This window comes from Cricetulus griseus, chromosome 5 (genome assembly GCF_003668045.3).
Source record: "Cricetulus griseus strain 17A/GY chromosome 5, alternate assembly CriGri-PICRH-1.0, whole genome shotgun sequence".
In the NCBI taxonomy this organism is placed as follows: domain Eukaryota; kingdom Metazoa; phylum Chordata; class Mammalia; order Rodentia; family Cricetidae; genus Cricetulus; species Cricetulus griseus.
In genome coordinates this window covers 106,908,369-106,922,590 of record NC_048598.1, presented here as the reverse complement: position 1 = coordinate 106,922,590, position 14,222 = coordinate 106,908,369, and the positions used below count along the sequence as shown (strand labels likewise).

Below are 14,222 nucleotides of genomic sequence, written 5' to 3'. Positions count from 1 at the left end.
TCAGTAAGTTCAGTTGAGGCTTTTTGTGTAATGTCTACAGGCAGTGTTTGTCCGAGTATTTTCTACTTTTATTTTCTACTATTTTCTACTTTCCCTCACCCCATCTTTAAATCAATGATCGTATTTTAACTCTACAATCAATATCTGTGGTCATTTCCAAGTATATAGACAAAGTCTATGTATCTTATGTGTATACATTGTGATACTGAGCATAGTAATCTTAAGAGTGATAGTATTATTATTAGTATTATGTATTTCTAATTTAATTGAAGCTTTGGTATTTTCTTTGGTACATTAGTGGATAATGTGCAAACCAGTGCTATATTTTGAGAATTGTTCATTTTTTTTAAATGCTTTGCTTTTTTTTTTTTTTTTTTTTTTTTTTTTTTTTTTTTTTTAAATGAGCTCTCCAGAGGGGAGAACCGTAAACACATACAGATGCTCTTAAATATGTGATAGGTTCTCTTCCAATAAATCCATGTCTTGTTTTTGTTTTCTTTGAGACAGGGTCCCACTGTGTACCTCTTGGCTGTCCTGGAAATCATTATGTAGACCAGGCTGGCCTTGAACTCATAGAGATCCCGCCTGCCTCTACCTCCCCAGTGCTGGGATTAAAGGTGTACATACCACTGTACCCAGCTAAACCTATGTCTTGAAAATATTAGTAATAAATTCCTCCTAGATAACAGGCTCAGTGGTGCATGCTTTCATACCAGGTACTTGTGAGGCTAAAGTAGGAGGAATGCAATTTAGGGCTTACCTGACCAACTTAAGAGTGTCTCAGAATGAAAACTGAAAACACTGGGGTTACCTCCCAGTGGTGGGGTACTTACATAAGGCCTTAGGATCAGTCAGTCCCACATACCAGAAACAAGAATAGCCTAGCTTACTTTTAATCCACTTAGACAACTATTCATTTTTAGTTGGACAACATTATCTGATATGAGGTTTCTTTTTAGTGTAATTTAGGGTAACACTAAGTATACAGTATTGACTGCCTACCCTTGTGATCAGACAGAGCCCTTAATAAAACACATGGCTTGATGCTGCAGCTGCCCAACATTACAAGAGATTATCTTATACTTAATACTCAGTACTTTCCTAACAATAGGTTAATAGTCACAGTGCAGTGTATTCTAAGTGTATATCACTTTCACAACATGTATAGTTGAGACATGGAAGCCATTGACAGTCATAATGTGAGTGTCCATGTCCTTGATGTGTGTCATGCTGACAAAAAGCACTATGGCAGATTATTAGTGAATGGAGTGTTATGTTCTGAGGAGAGGAAAATCACACCCACCCCCTTTCCCACTGCCCTCCTTAAAGGTGAGCATTGAAAAGTTTGGTATTGGTAGTATTATAGAGACAATATCACATCTATAAACATTTGATATTTGGAGTGGTATTCTGTGTATGTTTATGTATGTACATGCAAATATGCATAGAACAGTAATTACCCGGCATGGAGTTCTGTAATTTTTTTGCTCCATTTAGCAGGTCATAAAGACAAGTACAATAAATAATATAGTGATTGTGAAGTTCTTGGGGTGTTAAATCCAAGCCTTGACCCTTACTAGCTGCTACAAACCCTTCTTTGCCCTGATTTCCTAATCTATAAATAGGTGGAACAGTCTTTCCCACTTCACCATTATTCTAAAGAATGTGTTAAAATACTCAAGTTTCTCTGTTAATAAATAGATCTGTTCATGGGACTCTTTGGAAGAGTTTTTCAGTTTTGCACGTAAAGTTGGCATGGGTACCACAAGCAGTTCAGGGGTCATCTGCTGAGCTATTGAGTGCCTTGCTTATGTGTGACTTGTTCTGTTAGGCCACCATCCTGATGTTGTTTTCTGGGTAGCTTGCTACTGTCTGGTAAACCAGCTGGTTTGCAGACAGTGCTTAATGAGGATATGCTGTTCTTTACATTGATTCTGGATGTATCTATCAGTTATGTGATGCTAAATTTTATTTGAATTCAAAGCCTTGTAAGTTTAATACAGTTTTCTGTTTGAATTAAGATTTTAAAAGTTAGATTAATTTATAGGTGAATAAAGATTGTTTTATATGTACTAACAGCCACTGCTGCTTGCCTCCCCCAACCCCCCAGGGGTTCTCTGTGTAGTTCTGGCTGTCCTGGAGCTCTGTAAACCAGGCTGACCTTGAACTCAGATCCATCTGCCACTGCTTCCCAAATGCTTGTGATAAAGGTATGCCCAGCTCTTTTTTTTTTTTTTTTTTTTTTCCTTTTCCCCTGGGTTTTTTGAGACAGGATTTCTCTGTGTAACAGTCCTGGCTGTCCTGGAACTCAATTTGTAGACCATGTTGGCCTTGAACTCACTGAGATGTGCCTACCTCTAATTCCCAAGTGCTGGGATTAAAGATTTGCATCACCATCTCCTGGCTTCTTTTTTCTATAATTATGATCTGTAGCTTTGGTTTGATTTGCAAACCAAAGACTAATTTTTTTTTTCTTATTGTTTTGTTAGATAGGGTCTCCTGTAGGTCAAGCTGGTCTTGAATTCATTTTGTAGTCAAGGCTGACTTTGAACTCCTGATCCTTCTTCCCATGGTGACAAAAGTGTCAACATGACCAGCAAAAGCTGTAATTTTTTTTTTTTTTTTTAAAGAATTGTTCTGGGCCATGGAGCTGGCTCAACATGCACCTATAATCTTTAGGATTGAGAAAATAGAGTAGGGTCCTAGGGGCTTACTAGGCAGCTAATCTGCCTGAATCAGTAAGCTCAGGGTTCATTGAAAGACAAGACTTGTCTCAGAAAGGTAGGGTAAAAAGTGATGGGGGATAACACCTAGTGTTGACCTCTGTGCTTCTCGAATGTGTGGACATGGACACGGACACACACACACACACACACACACACACACACACACACACAGAGAGAGAGAGAGAGAGAGAGAGAGAGAGAGAGAGAGAGAGAGAGAATTAATGTGTTTTAAGACGCCGTGGTGAGTCCTGACTTGATTTTCCACTAGTAAACCAAAGTGAAAACAGCTTTTTTAAAACTAAGACCAAGAATTTTTTTGTTTTATTATGAGCTCTTGAGAGATTCAAGTTTCATACAATGCGTGTTGATCATATTCCCTTCAACTCTTCCCAAATCCCCCTGCCCCAACTTTCCTATCCACCTAACTTTTTTTTTTTTTTTTTCCGAAATCAGTTTGTGCTGCACCAAACATTCTTAGATTTGTGGTCCTCTGCTGGAGCCTTGTCAACAGGGGCTATGCTCTTAGAGAAAACTGACTCTTTCTTTCCCAGTAGCTAACTCTTGCCAGAGGTAGGAATGAGTGCCTCACTCCCATCTCCATGCTGGAATTTGGTCTGGCTTGGGCTTGCTTGGTATCTCAATCACTGTACGAATGTAATTGGTTACTCCCATAATGTATGTTTCACCATTGCACTGATGGGCATGTCTTGCGGGGCATTGATTATTGTGTAGTTACCAGAGCTTACAGCTTGATACAGTTGATTACTTTCCTCCTTTGGTGGCCTGCATACCACAAGCTATGAAAGCTAGCCAATAGGGATGAAACTTCAGTTGTGAACCAGCTTGATTTTATCATGTCCTATGACTAAGAATGTGGTGTCGTCAGCTCTAGGGTCTTAACCATCAGTTTTTTGGGGGTTAGTTAAGAGCATTAGCAATAACCTGTAATGTTTGGGGGGGTCTTTGGGACCTCATTGGCCAATTAATTCCAAAAGAAGTAACTCATTCCTGGCATCCAGTTTTATTTGTTAGTCTGTGGTGTTGAATAGGGGCATTGTTGCTTTGTTACACAGTGACTCCATTTTAACCCTGAGTTAGGAAACATCTATGGTGATAGATTTCCATGTGTCTTTTTTGGAAGGTCTTTAGTGTCATTTATCTCTCCCATACTTACTCCACCTTACCATCCAATCCTTTATTCCACATTAATCCTTCCTGTCCCATTATTTCCTTCTAACCCTTTATACTAGTGCATTCTAGCTCTTCTTCCTTTAAAGTTTCTCTCCATGACACCTTAGTAATTTCCTGACCTCTGTGGGTATGAAACACATATCTGTCCACAGGTGGGAGAAAATGGACATTTGAGTTTCTAGGTCTGGCATACCTTACTCAGAAGGATTGTTTCCAGCTTGGAAAGATTTTCCATGTACATGATTTGAAAAACTTAAATACCAGTGAGATAGCAACTATCCTCAAGTCAATAAATAATTTCAACTCAGTCTCCATTGAAATCCCCCCCCCTTTTTTTTTTGTAAAAATTAGCTACCTGACCCTAAAATTCATAAGGAAATAGGATCTAGAGGAATCAAAACTATTGAAAAGGAATAATGTTGGGGAGGGGGTCTGTTTTTGGGTTGAAAAATATAAAATGCATAATGGTGATGACTGATGTGAAGTTAAGCTCAAGTAGCCATACATTCCTGATCAGTTTGGTTTTTTTGTTTGTTTGTTTTGTTTTTAAGCAAGGGCAATAAAACAGTTCAGTGAAGAAAAAAATAGTTTTTAACAAGTATTACTGGACCTTCTGGAGAAAAACAATCAAGTTTGGAGTCTTTCCTAATATACAAAAAATAACTCAAAATGAATCAAAAGACCTGCATTATTGAGATAATTAGATGACTCTTAAGGAAAAAAGTTAAGTATACATCCATGACCTTGAATTAAGGAGTGGTTCTTTAGAATACCAAAGCACAAGAGCAAAAGAAATGAATTGGACCTCACAATAAAAATTTGTTTCAAAAGAAATTGTCAAAAAATGTTAAAAGCACCCATAAAATGGGAGAAAACATTGGCGAATATTAAATCTAAGGCAACAGAGATTATTTTTGTTTTGAAATTTACACCATTTTGCTTGATTTTTTTTTTGTTTTTGTTTTTTCTTCCCTTAAGTGGTGTTAAGAAATAAGTCTAGGTCCTCTGTACTAGGTAGGTGGTCACTACTAAGCTATATCACTACTCGCCATCATTTTATAGTAATGTGCAGGTGAAATCCATTAATGGGTCAATTTTAGAGATTTGTTGTCTGTGATCATGAGTTTAGTCACCTTCATTGTCCTCTCCCTACAAAGATAATGCCAGTGCAGTGCTATCATCCTCTGCTATCAGAGGAAATGGAATTTAAGATAAAGCAACTCAAAATAATCCGAAGCTTCCAAATTACAGTTTAATGGACAACAGGGTGAACATACTTGCTTAGTTTATGGAGTAGCTCTTTAGGGTTCCTAACACATGAAGTAAATAATAGAAAGTTCTTTGGGTGTCATGTGTCTCTGCTCAGCCAATCAGAATTCAGGATTATTTTGTATGTAATAATAGAGTTTATTTTCAGAGGCTTTGATAAGTAGGTAGAACTTAAAGGACACAAGCAGTTCCAGTGCTCTGAACTGTCGAAGAGAAAATTGGTCTGGTGTGCTTAACTTTTCACAGTATGAATTCTTATTCTAGAATTGTATCACCTTATGTTTTCATTTATAGGCTTTAAAGTGTAGTTACTAGCACTTCTGGTGATTGCTTTTACTTTTGATGAAATAATTTAATGGGCTGTGAAAATGCCAGGAATTTTATGAAAATGTCTTCAAGATTTCCATCACCGTCATTACCAGTTTTCCTCTCACAGGAGCCAGCTAACTTAGGCTCTCTGACAAGTGATTCTTGTTCACTAAATGAGCTGGACCTTTTGAGGAAAATAGCAACTGATATCAATGAAATTAAAGGAATGAAAGCAGCTATTTTGACAGTGGAAGCAAATCTTTTTGATTTGAACGTTAGAGTGTCCCAGAACGAAGCAAATATTTCATCCTTAGCGGTTAAAATGAATGAATATTCAACATCAACATCTGAATGCAACAGACAGTTGGAAGATTTTCAAGAGAGAATAGAGTTTGAATCACAGTCAGAGGCTACTGATGTAAAAATAATTGGCTTCCTAACAAATACTGAGAAAGGTAAACTTTATGTTTTAGCTGCTGATCTTTGATCTTTCCACCCTATAACTACTAGCTCTGGTATAGAGACAGCACAGCATAGAGAAAGAAGTTGGAGTTTTCATTTGTTGAAACTCTATAACTTTACTTGGAAATCTAGAATGCATCAAACTTGAGCAGAGTTCTCTAATGTGTTTTTATTGCTGTTTTGAGGTTCTGGGAACTGAATGGAGTGCCTTGCACATGCTAGGCTTGGCAAGAGCTCAGCCAGTTATAACCTTCTTAAAACTTTGGGGGCCAGCTGTGTTGGCATACCTTTGATACCAGCACCCAGGAGGTAGACACAGGTAGATTGTCTTGAGTCCAAGGTTAGCCTAGTCAATGTAACAAGTTCCAGGACAGCCAGGCCTTATATAGTGAGACCCTGTCTCTAAAAATGAAGGGGGAAGTATTTTGTTTTGGCTAAGTTACCCTTGATGGTGTTAAATTTGTGATCCTCCTACTTCAGCCTCCATGTGCCACTATTCCTGGATTAGGGTGATGATTTGAAAAGATATATGAAAAGTAAAATTGAGAGGGAATGATTCTCTTCAAGTATTTCTGTGATGTTACTTTGCTATAAAACTTTAATTTTATTATTAGTTCTATATATAGCCTGTAACATGTTAGTAGGTTGCCCAACAGGAATACAGCTTAAGTAAATGATATATGATTTAAGGTCTATTCTCCATGATTGTTTGCTGTGGTAATTTTTTTTTTTTTTTTTTTTTGCACACATAGAAAATACCTTAATAAAGAACAGTTGGGAAAACGTTGAGTATACCTTTTAAAACTTAAAAACACCTTGCATTGATGTACTTGACAAGACCTTGCTGCTATTTTGTTTGCATTGTATAAGCAAAGCCTATCCCTGTGGAGCCACACACACTGGGTGCATTAAAAACTAGCAACAGTTGACTTACTGATAATTTTAGCATTTAGACCCAACCAATTTCATCTTCACATACTATCATGTGATCTTTTTGTTCTAAACTAGAAATCAGGTACTTAATACATGTGAGTTAATCATAGTGGAGGTTACAGTTAGATTGAAGAGTGACATCCCTTGTTGTAATTCAGGTATAGTTAGACAAAATCAGTTCATTGGATTTTTTTTTCAGTGTGGATATTTAAGAATATTAGTATGGGAGCTAGAGAGGTAGTGCTGTGGCTTAGAGCACTGCCTGCTCTTTAGAGGACCTGGCTTCAATTCCTAGCATTCACATGGCAGCTCACAACTATCTGTAGCTCCAGTTCCAGGAATCTGACACCTTCTGGCCTCTATGGGTACCAGGCACACATGCAGTGAACATACATTCATTGATACCTACAAAATAAAAATATTTTTTTTTAAAAAGCATTTTTTTTATGTGAATGTGGAGGCTCTATGACTGTGACATCTGTCACCATTGGTAACTAGGGTTGGCTCAGCTCATCTGACCAGCTAAGCAGGTATAGCTTTCCTCACTACATTTTACATCTGTCCCAAAGCTGCATACTCAGTTGAAGAGAACAACCTTCCCTGATAGAGACTACCTGCTAGAACCTTTCAAACAAGCTCTCAAGAATATTTGTATGAATTAGTTACTGTGAACTTAATATTAAAAATGAATTTTGAGCTATTTTAGAAAGAAGTACTTTATGTGATCAACTTAAAGAAAAATAGATGTATAAATCTAAAAATTACATCAGTGGTTCTCACCTGTGGGTCGAAACACCCTTGGGTCAAAAGACCCTTTTATAGGGGTCACCTGAGACCATCAGAAAATACAGGTATTTACATTAATATTCATAACTGGCAAAATTGCAGTTATGAATAGCAATGAAAATAATTTTATGGGAATGATATTTAAAGGGTCACAGCATTAGAAAGGTTGACAACCACTGAGTTAAGTTTAGATCACCACATCACTTGGTGTCAGGGACAGTCTCCTGAGGTGATGTCATCATTGGGCAGAGTCTGCTTTCAGGTCACTACCACATTACAAGGAGATACTCGTGGGGCCACTGTTAAGCAGCAGAGCGTTTGTTTTAAACTCAGGAACAATCTGTGCAGCCAGTGGAGGATCTGGATTGCAGAATTCTGAGTGTTAGCCTCGGTCCATTGTTCATGTTGCATCTGTCCATGCCAGTTTGTCTTTTAGGAATTTTATCGCACGGTAATTGTGGAATGTTGGTTTAAGTTCCCACATGCTTTTCTATTTTCCAAAATCAGGATGTCGTGGGGAAGGGGAAGCAGTGTAGGGAAGCAGTAATGACAAGAGTTCCAGAAACAGACCTTCCATGCCTATTGTACAGTTACTTGTCACCCTGTGGCTATGAATGATCAACTCCTGTTTACTCCACCATTTGGTTTTTGCCATATTCTCTTCAATCCAAGAAGACTGGCCACCCCACATTGGAACCAAGAGGGACTTCATTACTCTTTTTGGTTTAACCCAAGAACAGCTTTTTGTTTAACAAAGATATGCTTAAAGACTGTTAATATTAGCAGATTGTATTATAGAAGCTTTATTTGTAAGACTTTCAAATAAATTCAAAGATTAATTTCTGAGAAATAAATGTTGATATTTGTGTTAAGTTTAGTGAAGTTTTAAAACTTATATTCTAGGCACTCAACAGAGACAGTTATTATCCCGACTACAGATTGACCCAGTAATGGTAGAGACAATGGAGATGAGTCCAGGTGGGTGATGCTTACATTTTCACTGTAATGTGTCAGTTCTCTGTTGCCATTCCCATGCCTTACACCTCACTAAGTGTAGCATGTATCTCTTAGATCCTGCCCTAAGACAACAGAGTTAGATTGATGAAAAGTTTTCAGGGCTGGGATGTAAGATCTGCATTTCCTTCATGTGTGGTGTTTTTGCCTCATTCATAAGCTTTCTTTCTCCCATGCCTTGCTTCCTTGTCCCTTAGCTGTTCACTTTTCTGCAGTGACAACAGCTAGAGTCCCTAATCCACCTTCTCCCTCGGCTGCTCACCCTTGCTGTCTGGGCAGCTTGTGTCCCAAGCTCACCTTCTCCCAACTTTGCTGTTTTTCCAGAGCTGACTCAGCAGTTCCTCAGCGCCAGTTCAACTTCCCCAGTGTGCTGACGTCACTGTACAGTCCTCTTCTCAGGGACCACTAACCACTTGTCTAAACTTTCTGATAAGCAAGTCGACTCACCCCGATGCACTCCCCGTGGGCTGCTTCAGGATGGAGTTTGGTCCTTTTTTTATCTGTGTCTTTGGTTTGCTGATCCCTGCCAGTTTCACATTCAGTGCTTAATAAATGCAGGGAGCAGTTGGATACCTGAAACTTTGTTTTTCTTTTTGACAGAGTTTTATTATGTAGCCCAAGCTGACTCCAGCTTGCAACCCTGCTTTCATGTCCAAGTGCTGGGATTATTTGTATCGCCACTGTGCCTAACGCTTCTTTTTTTCTTGTGTTCCTGTGAAGCCACCCTTTGTCAGAAGTCCTGGTCCTTGATTCCTTTCTCTGCTTTCTGCTTCCTAAGTCATCTTCCCCTCTCTGAACTCCACGGTCATTGTTTCACTAGTTCTCTATGTCTCAAAAATGTGCCTTTGCTCTCAAAGGTTGGCCTCTATCTAATAGATTTCAGGTTCTACCCTACGTTCTGAACAGGATGGAGTCGCTATACTCCCAACCTTAACCTTGCTTCTCCTGCCCGTCTGCTCGTTGAGTGCTGAGATGCCTGACCTTGCAACATTGCTACCGAGTTTCCACATAAGAGTCTTGTTTTAAGTGTCGTGGCCAAAGTCTGCATTATTGTACCCACTTCATCAGCTCTTGTGCATCCCCCCCCTTTTTTTCCCCCATTTTTACCATCATTGTTCAGCCCAACTTGAAGCATTAGGTAGTTCTGTGAGGCTTATGAGTGAGTGAGCACAGCCTTTATCTGTCAAATTCTTCATGTTCCTTTGATTCTTTTTACATTTTGGTTTGTTTCATAAATGTAATACCTTTTTATTTCTTTGAGGATATGAAAAGTTGGTTTTGACATTTTTCTTTTCTTTGATCCTTGGCCTTGTTTTCTCTATGTTGTTGGTTTTGACTTCATGCTAGAGGCTTTCCCCATACAGTTCCTTGATTATCTATTTAAAAAGAGGGTCAGTAAAAAGTTGATTGGTATCCAGGATTTCTGAGTTGGGGCATATGTTTGGACTTTGTTTTTGAATGTAGATCCTTCCTATGTGGAGAATGATTTGTCATGTCAACCTAGTTTGGGGACACCCTGATTATTAATACCACTTAGGCCTTCTTAGTCTGATCAGCTTTACCAATAAAGGTCTCCCACATAGCCTGGTTGTCAGAGTTCAGATAGCTCAGTCAGTAGAGGAGGGCCATAATATTATTATGTAGTGTTTACTTAATTCCTGTCCCTGTTTCACTTTGGACTTACTTGAGCATGGCTGGCATTTCTGGAATTTATTGAGTCTAAAGCCCCATTTTTTCCAAGGGAGATGATATATAAAATGGGTTAGTATTTTCAGGAAAGCTGCCTTTTAAACAATCTTTCACACTGTTCACACTGCCATTCTTGTTATTTTGTTGTGGTATCTTTCTGTCATAGAGCATGACATAAGAGAGCACATACCTGGCCCTTCTAACATCTTCACTGCAGTGGTAGGTGGGGGTGGTAAGGTTCCAAACAGAAATTAGGCGCATGAACTATACTAAGCTGAGGTGAGCACTGTGTGGATATGTAAAGTAGAGGCATCTAGTTTCTTTTTCCATTTGTGTACATATGGGCATGCATGCATGTATGTATGCATGTTTATGTGGGTGTGGGTTCGAGTGAATGTATATGCATGGTTGATGTTAGTAATCATCTTCATTGCTCTTCCACCTTACTCATTGAGACAGGGTCTCAGTCAAACCCAGAGCTTGCTAATATGGCTAGTTTTACTCCAAGTTTCCAATCTCTGCATTCTGAAGCTTAAAGTGAGAGTGGATCATCAGTCTCACCTGATAATTATGTGGGATCTGGGAATCCAAACTACAGTCCTCAGGCCTAGCTCAGCAAGCACTTTAGCCCTGGCCTGAAACCGGATTCAGTGCACATTTCCGTAAACTCAGTAGCCTGTGGCAATCGTGTTCCAGTGTTCTTGCAGATTTTTATCCTTTTTTTTCTCATTGCCTTTTATTCCCCTTCGCTACTCCTTCTCCCGTGCTCTCCACAATGGCTGACTTAACCTGTGTGTTCTTCTCAACATTAGTTTTGTCTGTTCTGTGCTTTACGGAGGTAGGAACTGAAGAGGCCAGCTGTACCATGCAAAGTGCAGAGTGGTCGGAAGGCAATACAGATTTCTTAGACCAAGCTCTGGGCTCTGCTGTAGGTAACCAGACACTCAGTGGGTCATTGACGAGCTTTGGATTGCCTCAGTAACATGGGAGGAAAACTGCCAAGTCAGCTTCTTGGTGGGGTGTCCAGTAGCAGATGAGCTCATCCTTTCCCTGTATTTCCTACTTTCACCTCATGTCTCTTCCATCCACTTTCTTTCCCTGCTTGTGCTTACAGTGACAGCCCCTGTGAGTCCTGGTAGTTGATGGTGTGTGGAATGTGTGCTTTTTCTTAGTCAGGTGTTGGAGGGATGAAGGGGAGAATTTTCTTTTTATTTGTCGACCTATTTGAGACTGGGTCTTTGAAGTCCTGGCTGACATGGAACTCATTGTGGAGATTAGGCTAGACTTGGACTCACATATATCCTCCTGCCTCTATGTAACCACATCCAGCATGGGAAGAGAATGTTGTAACTTTTTCTAGAAACCTGTTGATCATGTTACTTCCCTGTTTAAGAACCTCTTCGTATTCCCAGACCAAAATTTAAAATATTGAAGTGCGTGCTCCGCCATACATTCTTTCTTACCATTCCCCTCATATCATCACAGGCATCTTTTCAGCTACTCCACATTTCTCACCTGTTCTCAGGGCCTTGTGAAAGCCCCTTCCTTGCTCCATGTGCTTTTCTTTGCCAGTATTGGCTTTCTGACTCTCCCTGCTCTCTTACTCATTGTTTTGAAACTCGTTTTATATATTCACCGTCAGCAAGCTTTCCTTTGACCTTTCAGTTGGAGGCGGTGCCTCACTTGAGTCTCTACCAACAGCTCCCTTTCTGGGCTTTGCTGTTCTTGAATTGTGTGTGTCTGATTTTCTTTTCCTTTGTATCTATGTACCTAGCACAGTCCTTAGTTGCTCCGTAAATAATCATTAAGTGAATTAATAGCCTGAATTTAGGTCTCTCTTTATTTGTTGGCTTTAAAAGAAGCAATTAACTTTTGTCATAGATGGCATACTGATAGGTTATCATATCCACTCAGAACTAAGTTCTTGTTACATTCATTCTGTGAAGTAGTAAGTCAGTCTGTAGATACTGTAGATGACTTGAGCTTGCAGCTTGCACCAAAGGTTAGTGTGACACACATTCATCTTAAAATTCCCTTTCAAAATAGTCTTCTCTGTACAGCTGGGTAGAAGTTATGCTGACTGAAATTCTTACCAGGCAGTGTTCTCTGTGAATATTACTGTGAAGAATGTATAGACCCTTTTGGAAAATAGTTCAAATGTTGTGAATCATAATGTTAGGAAACATTAAGATTCTTAAATCCCTTCTGGTTTTGGGAAAGAAATAGCTGTCCTTTGACTGTGTACTGTTTCTGTCCCAACAGATATGCTATAGGAAAGCCTTTCTCTGGTGTAGGCAGAGAACGTCATTTTGTAATGTGCTGTGTGAGGAAAAGGACTATGTGATTTCTCTGAAAAGATGTTTGGAATAAGATTTACATTCTTATTCCTGAGTAGAAATTAGTTGTAATTTTCTTTAAAAGTAATTGTAATGATATAAAAGATTGACATTCTTCTCACATGTATGATTTTGAGAATAAAAGGTATATTCAGAAGTAAACATTTATGGCCAATTTTTTTGGCTCAGATTACTATGACATGGAATCCATGGTCCATGCAGACACAAGATCATTTATTCTGAAGAAGCCAAAGCTGTCTGAGGAAATAGTAGTGACACCAAACCAGGAGTCGGGGATGAAGACTGCAGATGCCCTTCGGGTACTTTCAGGACACCTTATGCAGACACGGTAGATGGTTTCTTTTTCTTGTGTAGCTACTCTGTGTGATTAGATAGTGCAGGTCAACTGTTCGTTCCCAGCTTCCCTGTTCCTGTAGTTCCCACTAGATGGTGCTTTTATTGCTTCACTGGCTAGGCCATGAATTCAGTTTTCACAAATTCGAAATCATCATTCTTGTTTAGAAATCCATTAAGTAGAAATAAAAACTCAGTGTATAATTTAACTCCATTGATAACGGATTTAGTGTTCTGTTTTGTTTTAAATGTATACCCAGGCAATCAAACTTCAAAAGCTGGGTAACTGAACTCAGGAACTCCTTCTGCAGGGTGTTAATAGCTAAGGCTTGTGTGGTTCCTTCCTAAGAAAGCAGAGTGTTCAGTAACGAAACATGTGCAGATAATAAAATCAGCATAAAAGTAAAACTGATGGCCAGGATGCTTGGAGCATCCATGCTAATTGTTTTTTGGCTTGGTTTGGTTTGGTTTCTGCTTTATTTCCATAGTGACCCTACAGGGATCAAATGGACAATGGAGTCAAAGTTGAGAGGATATTGTCATTATTAATAAGTACAGGCTAAAAGGTCACTAGTGATGCTGCTGCAATTGCTGGCCATGGCTGTTGCTTCTTAGCAGGATGCTACTTATGCTATCAAAGGAAGTCATGCTAAGGCAATCTTAATGAACCAAATGCAAAGCAAGGGAGTGAGGATTCTGCTGAAGAGGACTTTAGGAGGCTCAGCATTTTGTGTGTGTTTCCCTAATTCTATGGTATTTTTTATCTGTCTGGCAGAGATCTTGTACAACCAGATAAACCTGCAAGTCCCAAGTTTATAGTGACGCTGGATGGTGTCCCCAGCCCCCCAGGATACATGTCAGATCAAGAGGAGGAGATGTGCTTTGAAGGAGTGAAACCTGTAAACCAAACTGCAGCCTCAAACAAGGGACTCAGAGGTCTCCTCCACCCACAGCACTTGCATTTGATGAGCAGGCAGCTTGAGGACCCAGATGGTAGCTTTTCCAACGGTGTGTTGAGAGCTCAGACTTTGCCTTCTCAGCCCACTGTCATTGAGAAGGGAGTCTTGGCCTGTCTCTCTGTCTTGAGTGAATATTGGTTTGAGGCCTCACTTAAACTTCTATTCAGTAGCTTGTTTTCTTCTATTACACAAAC

General features: G+C 39.3%; 1 protein-coding gene across 9 annotated transcripts in view; it reads left to right on the top strand.

The window, feature by feature from the left end:
* Zc3h14 (zinc finger CCCH-type containing 14) overlaps window positions 1-14,222 on the top strand; it is a 47,331-nt gene that overhangs the window by 25,182 nt on the left and 7,927 nt on the right. For 3 of the 9 annotated variants that reach the window (XM_027419604.2, XM_027419603.2, XM_027419607.2), the window contains 3 exons: window positions 8,580-8,654; window positions 12,905-13,064; window positions 13,845-14,077. The exons of 2 other annotated variants lie outside the window; for them this stretch is intronic. In XM_027419604.2, coding sequence (XP_027275405.1) covers window positions 8,580-8,654; window positions 12,905-13,064; window positions 13,845-14,077 — 468 coding nt within the window. The remainder of the gene's footprint in view (window positions 1-8,579; window positions 8,655-12,904; window positions 13,065-13,844; window positions 14,078-14,222) is intronic. 4 more of the 9 variants (XM_027419606.2, XM_027419605.2, XM_027419609.2 and 1 more) reach the window with 2 other exon arrangements.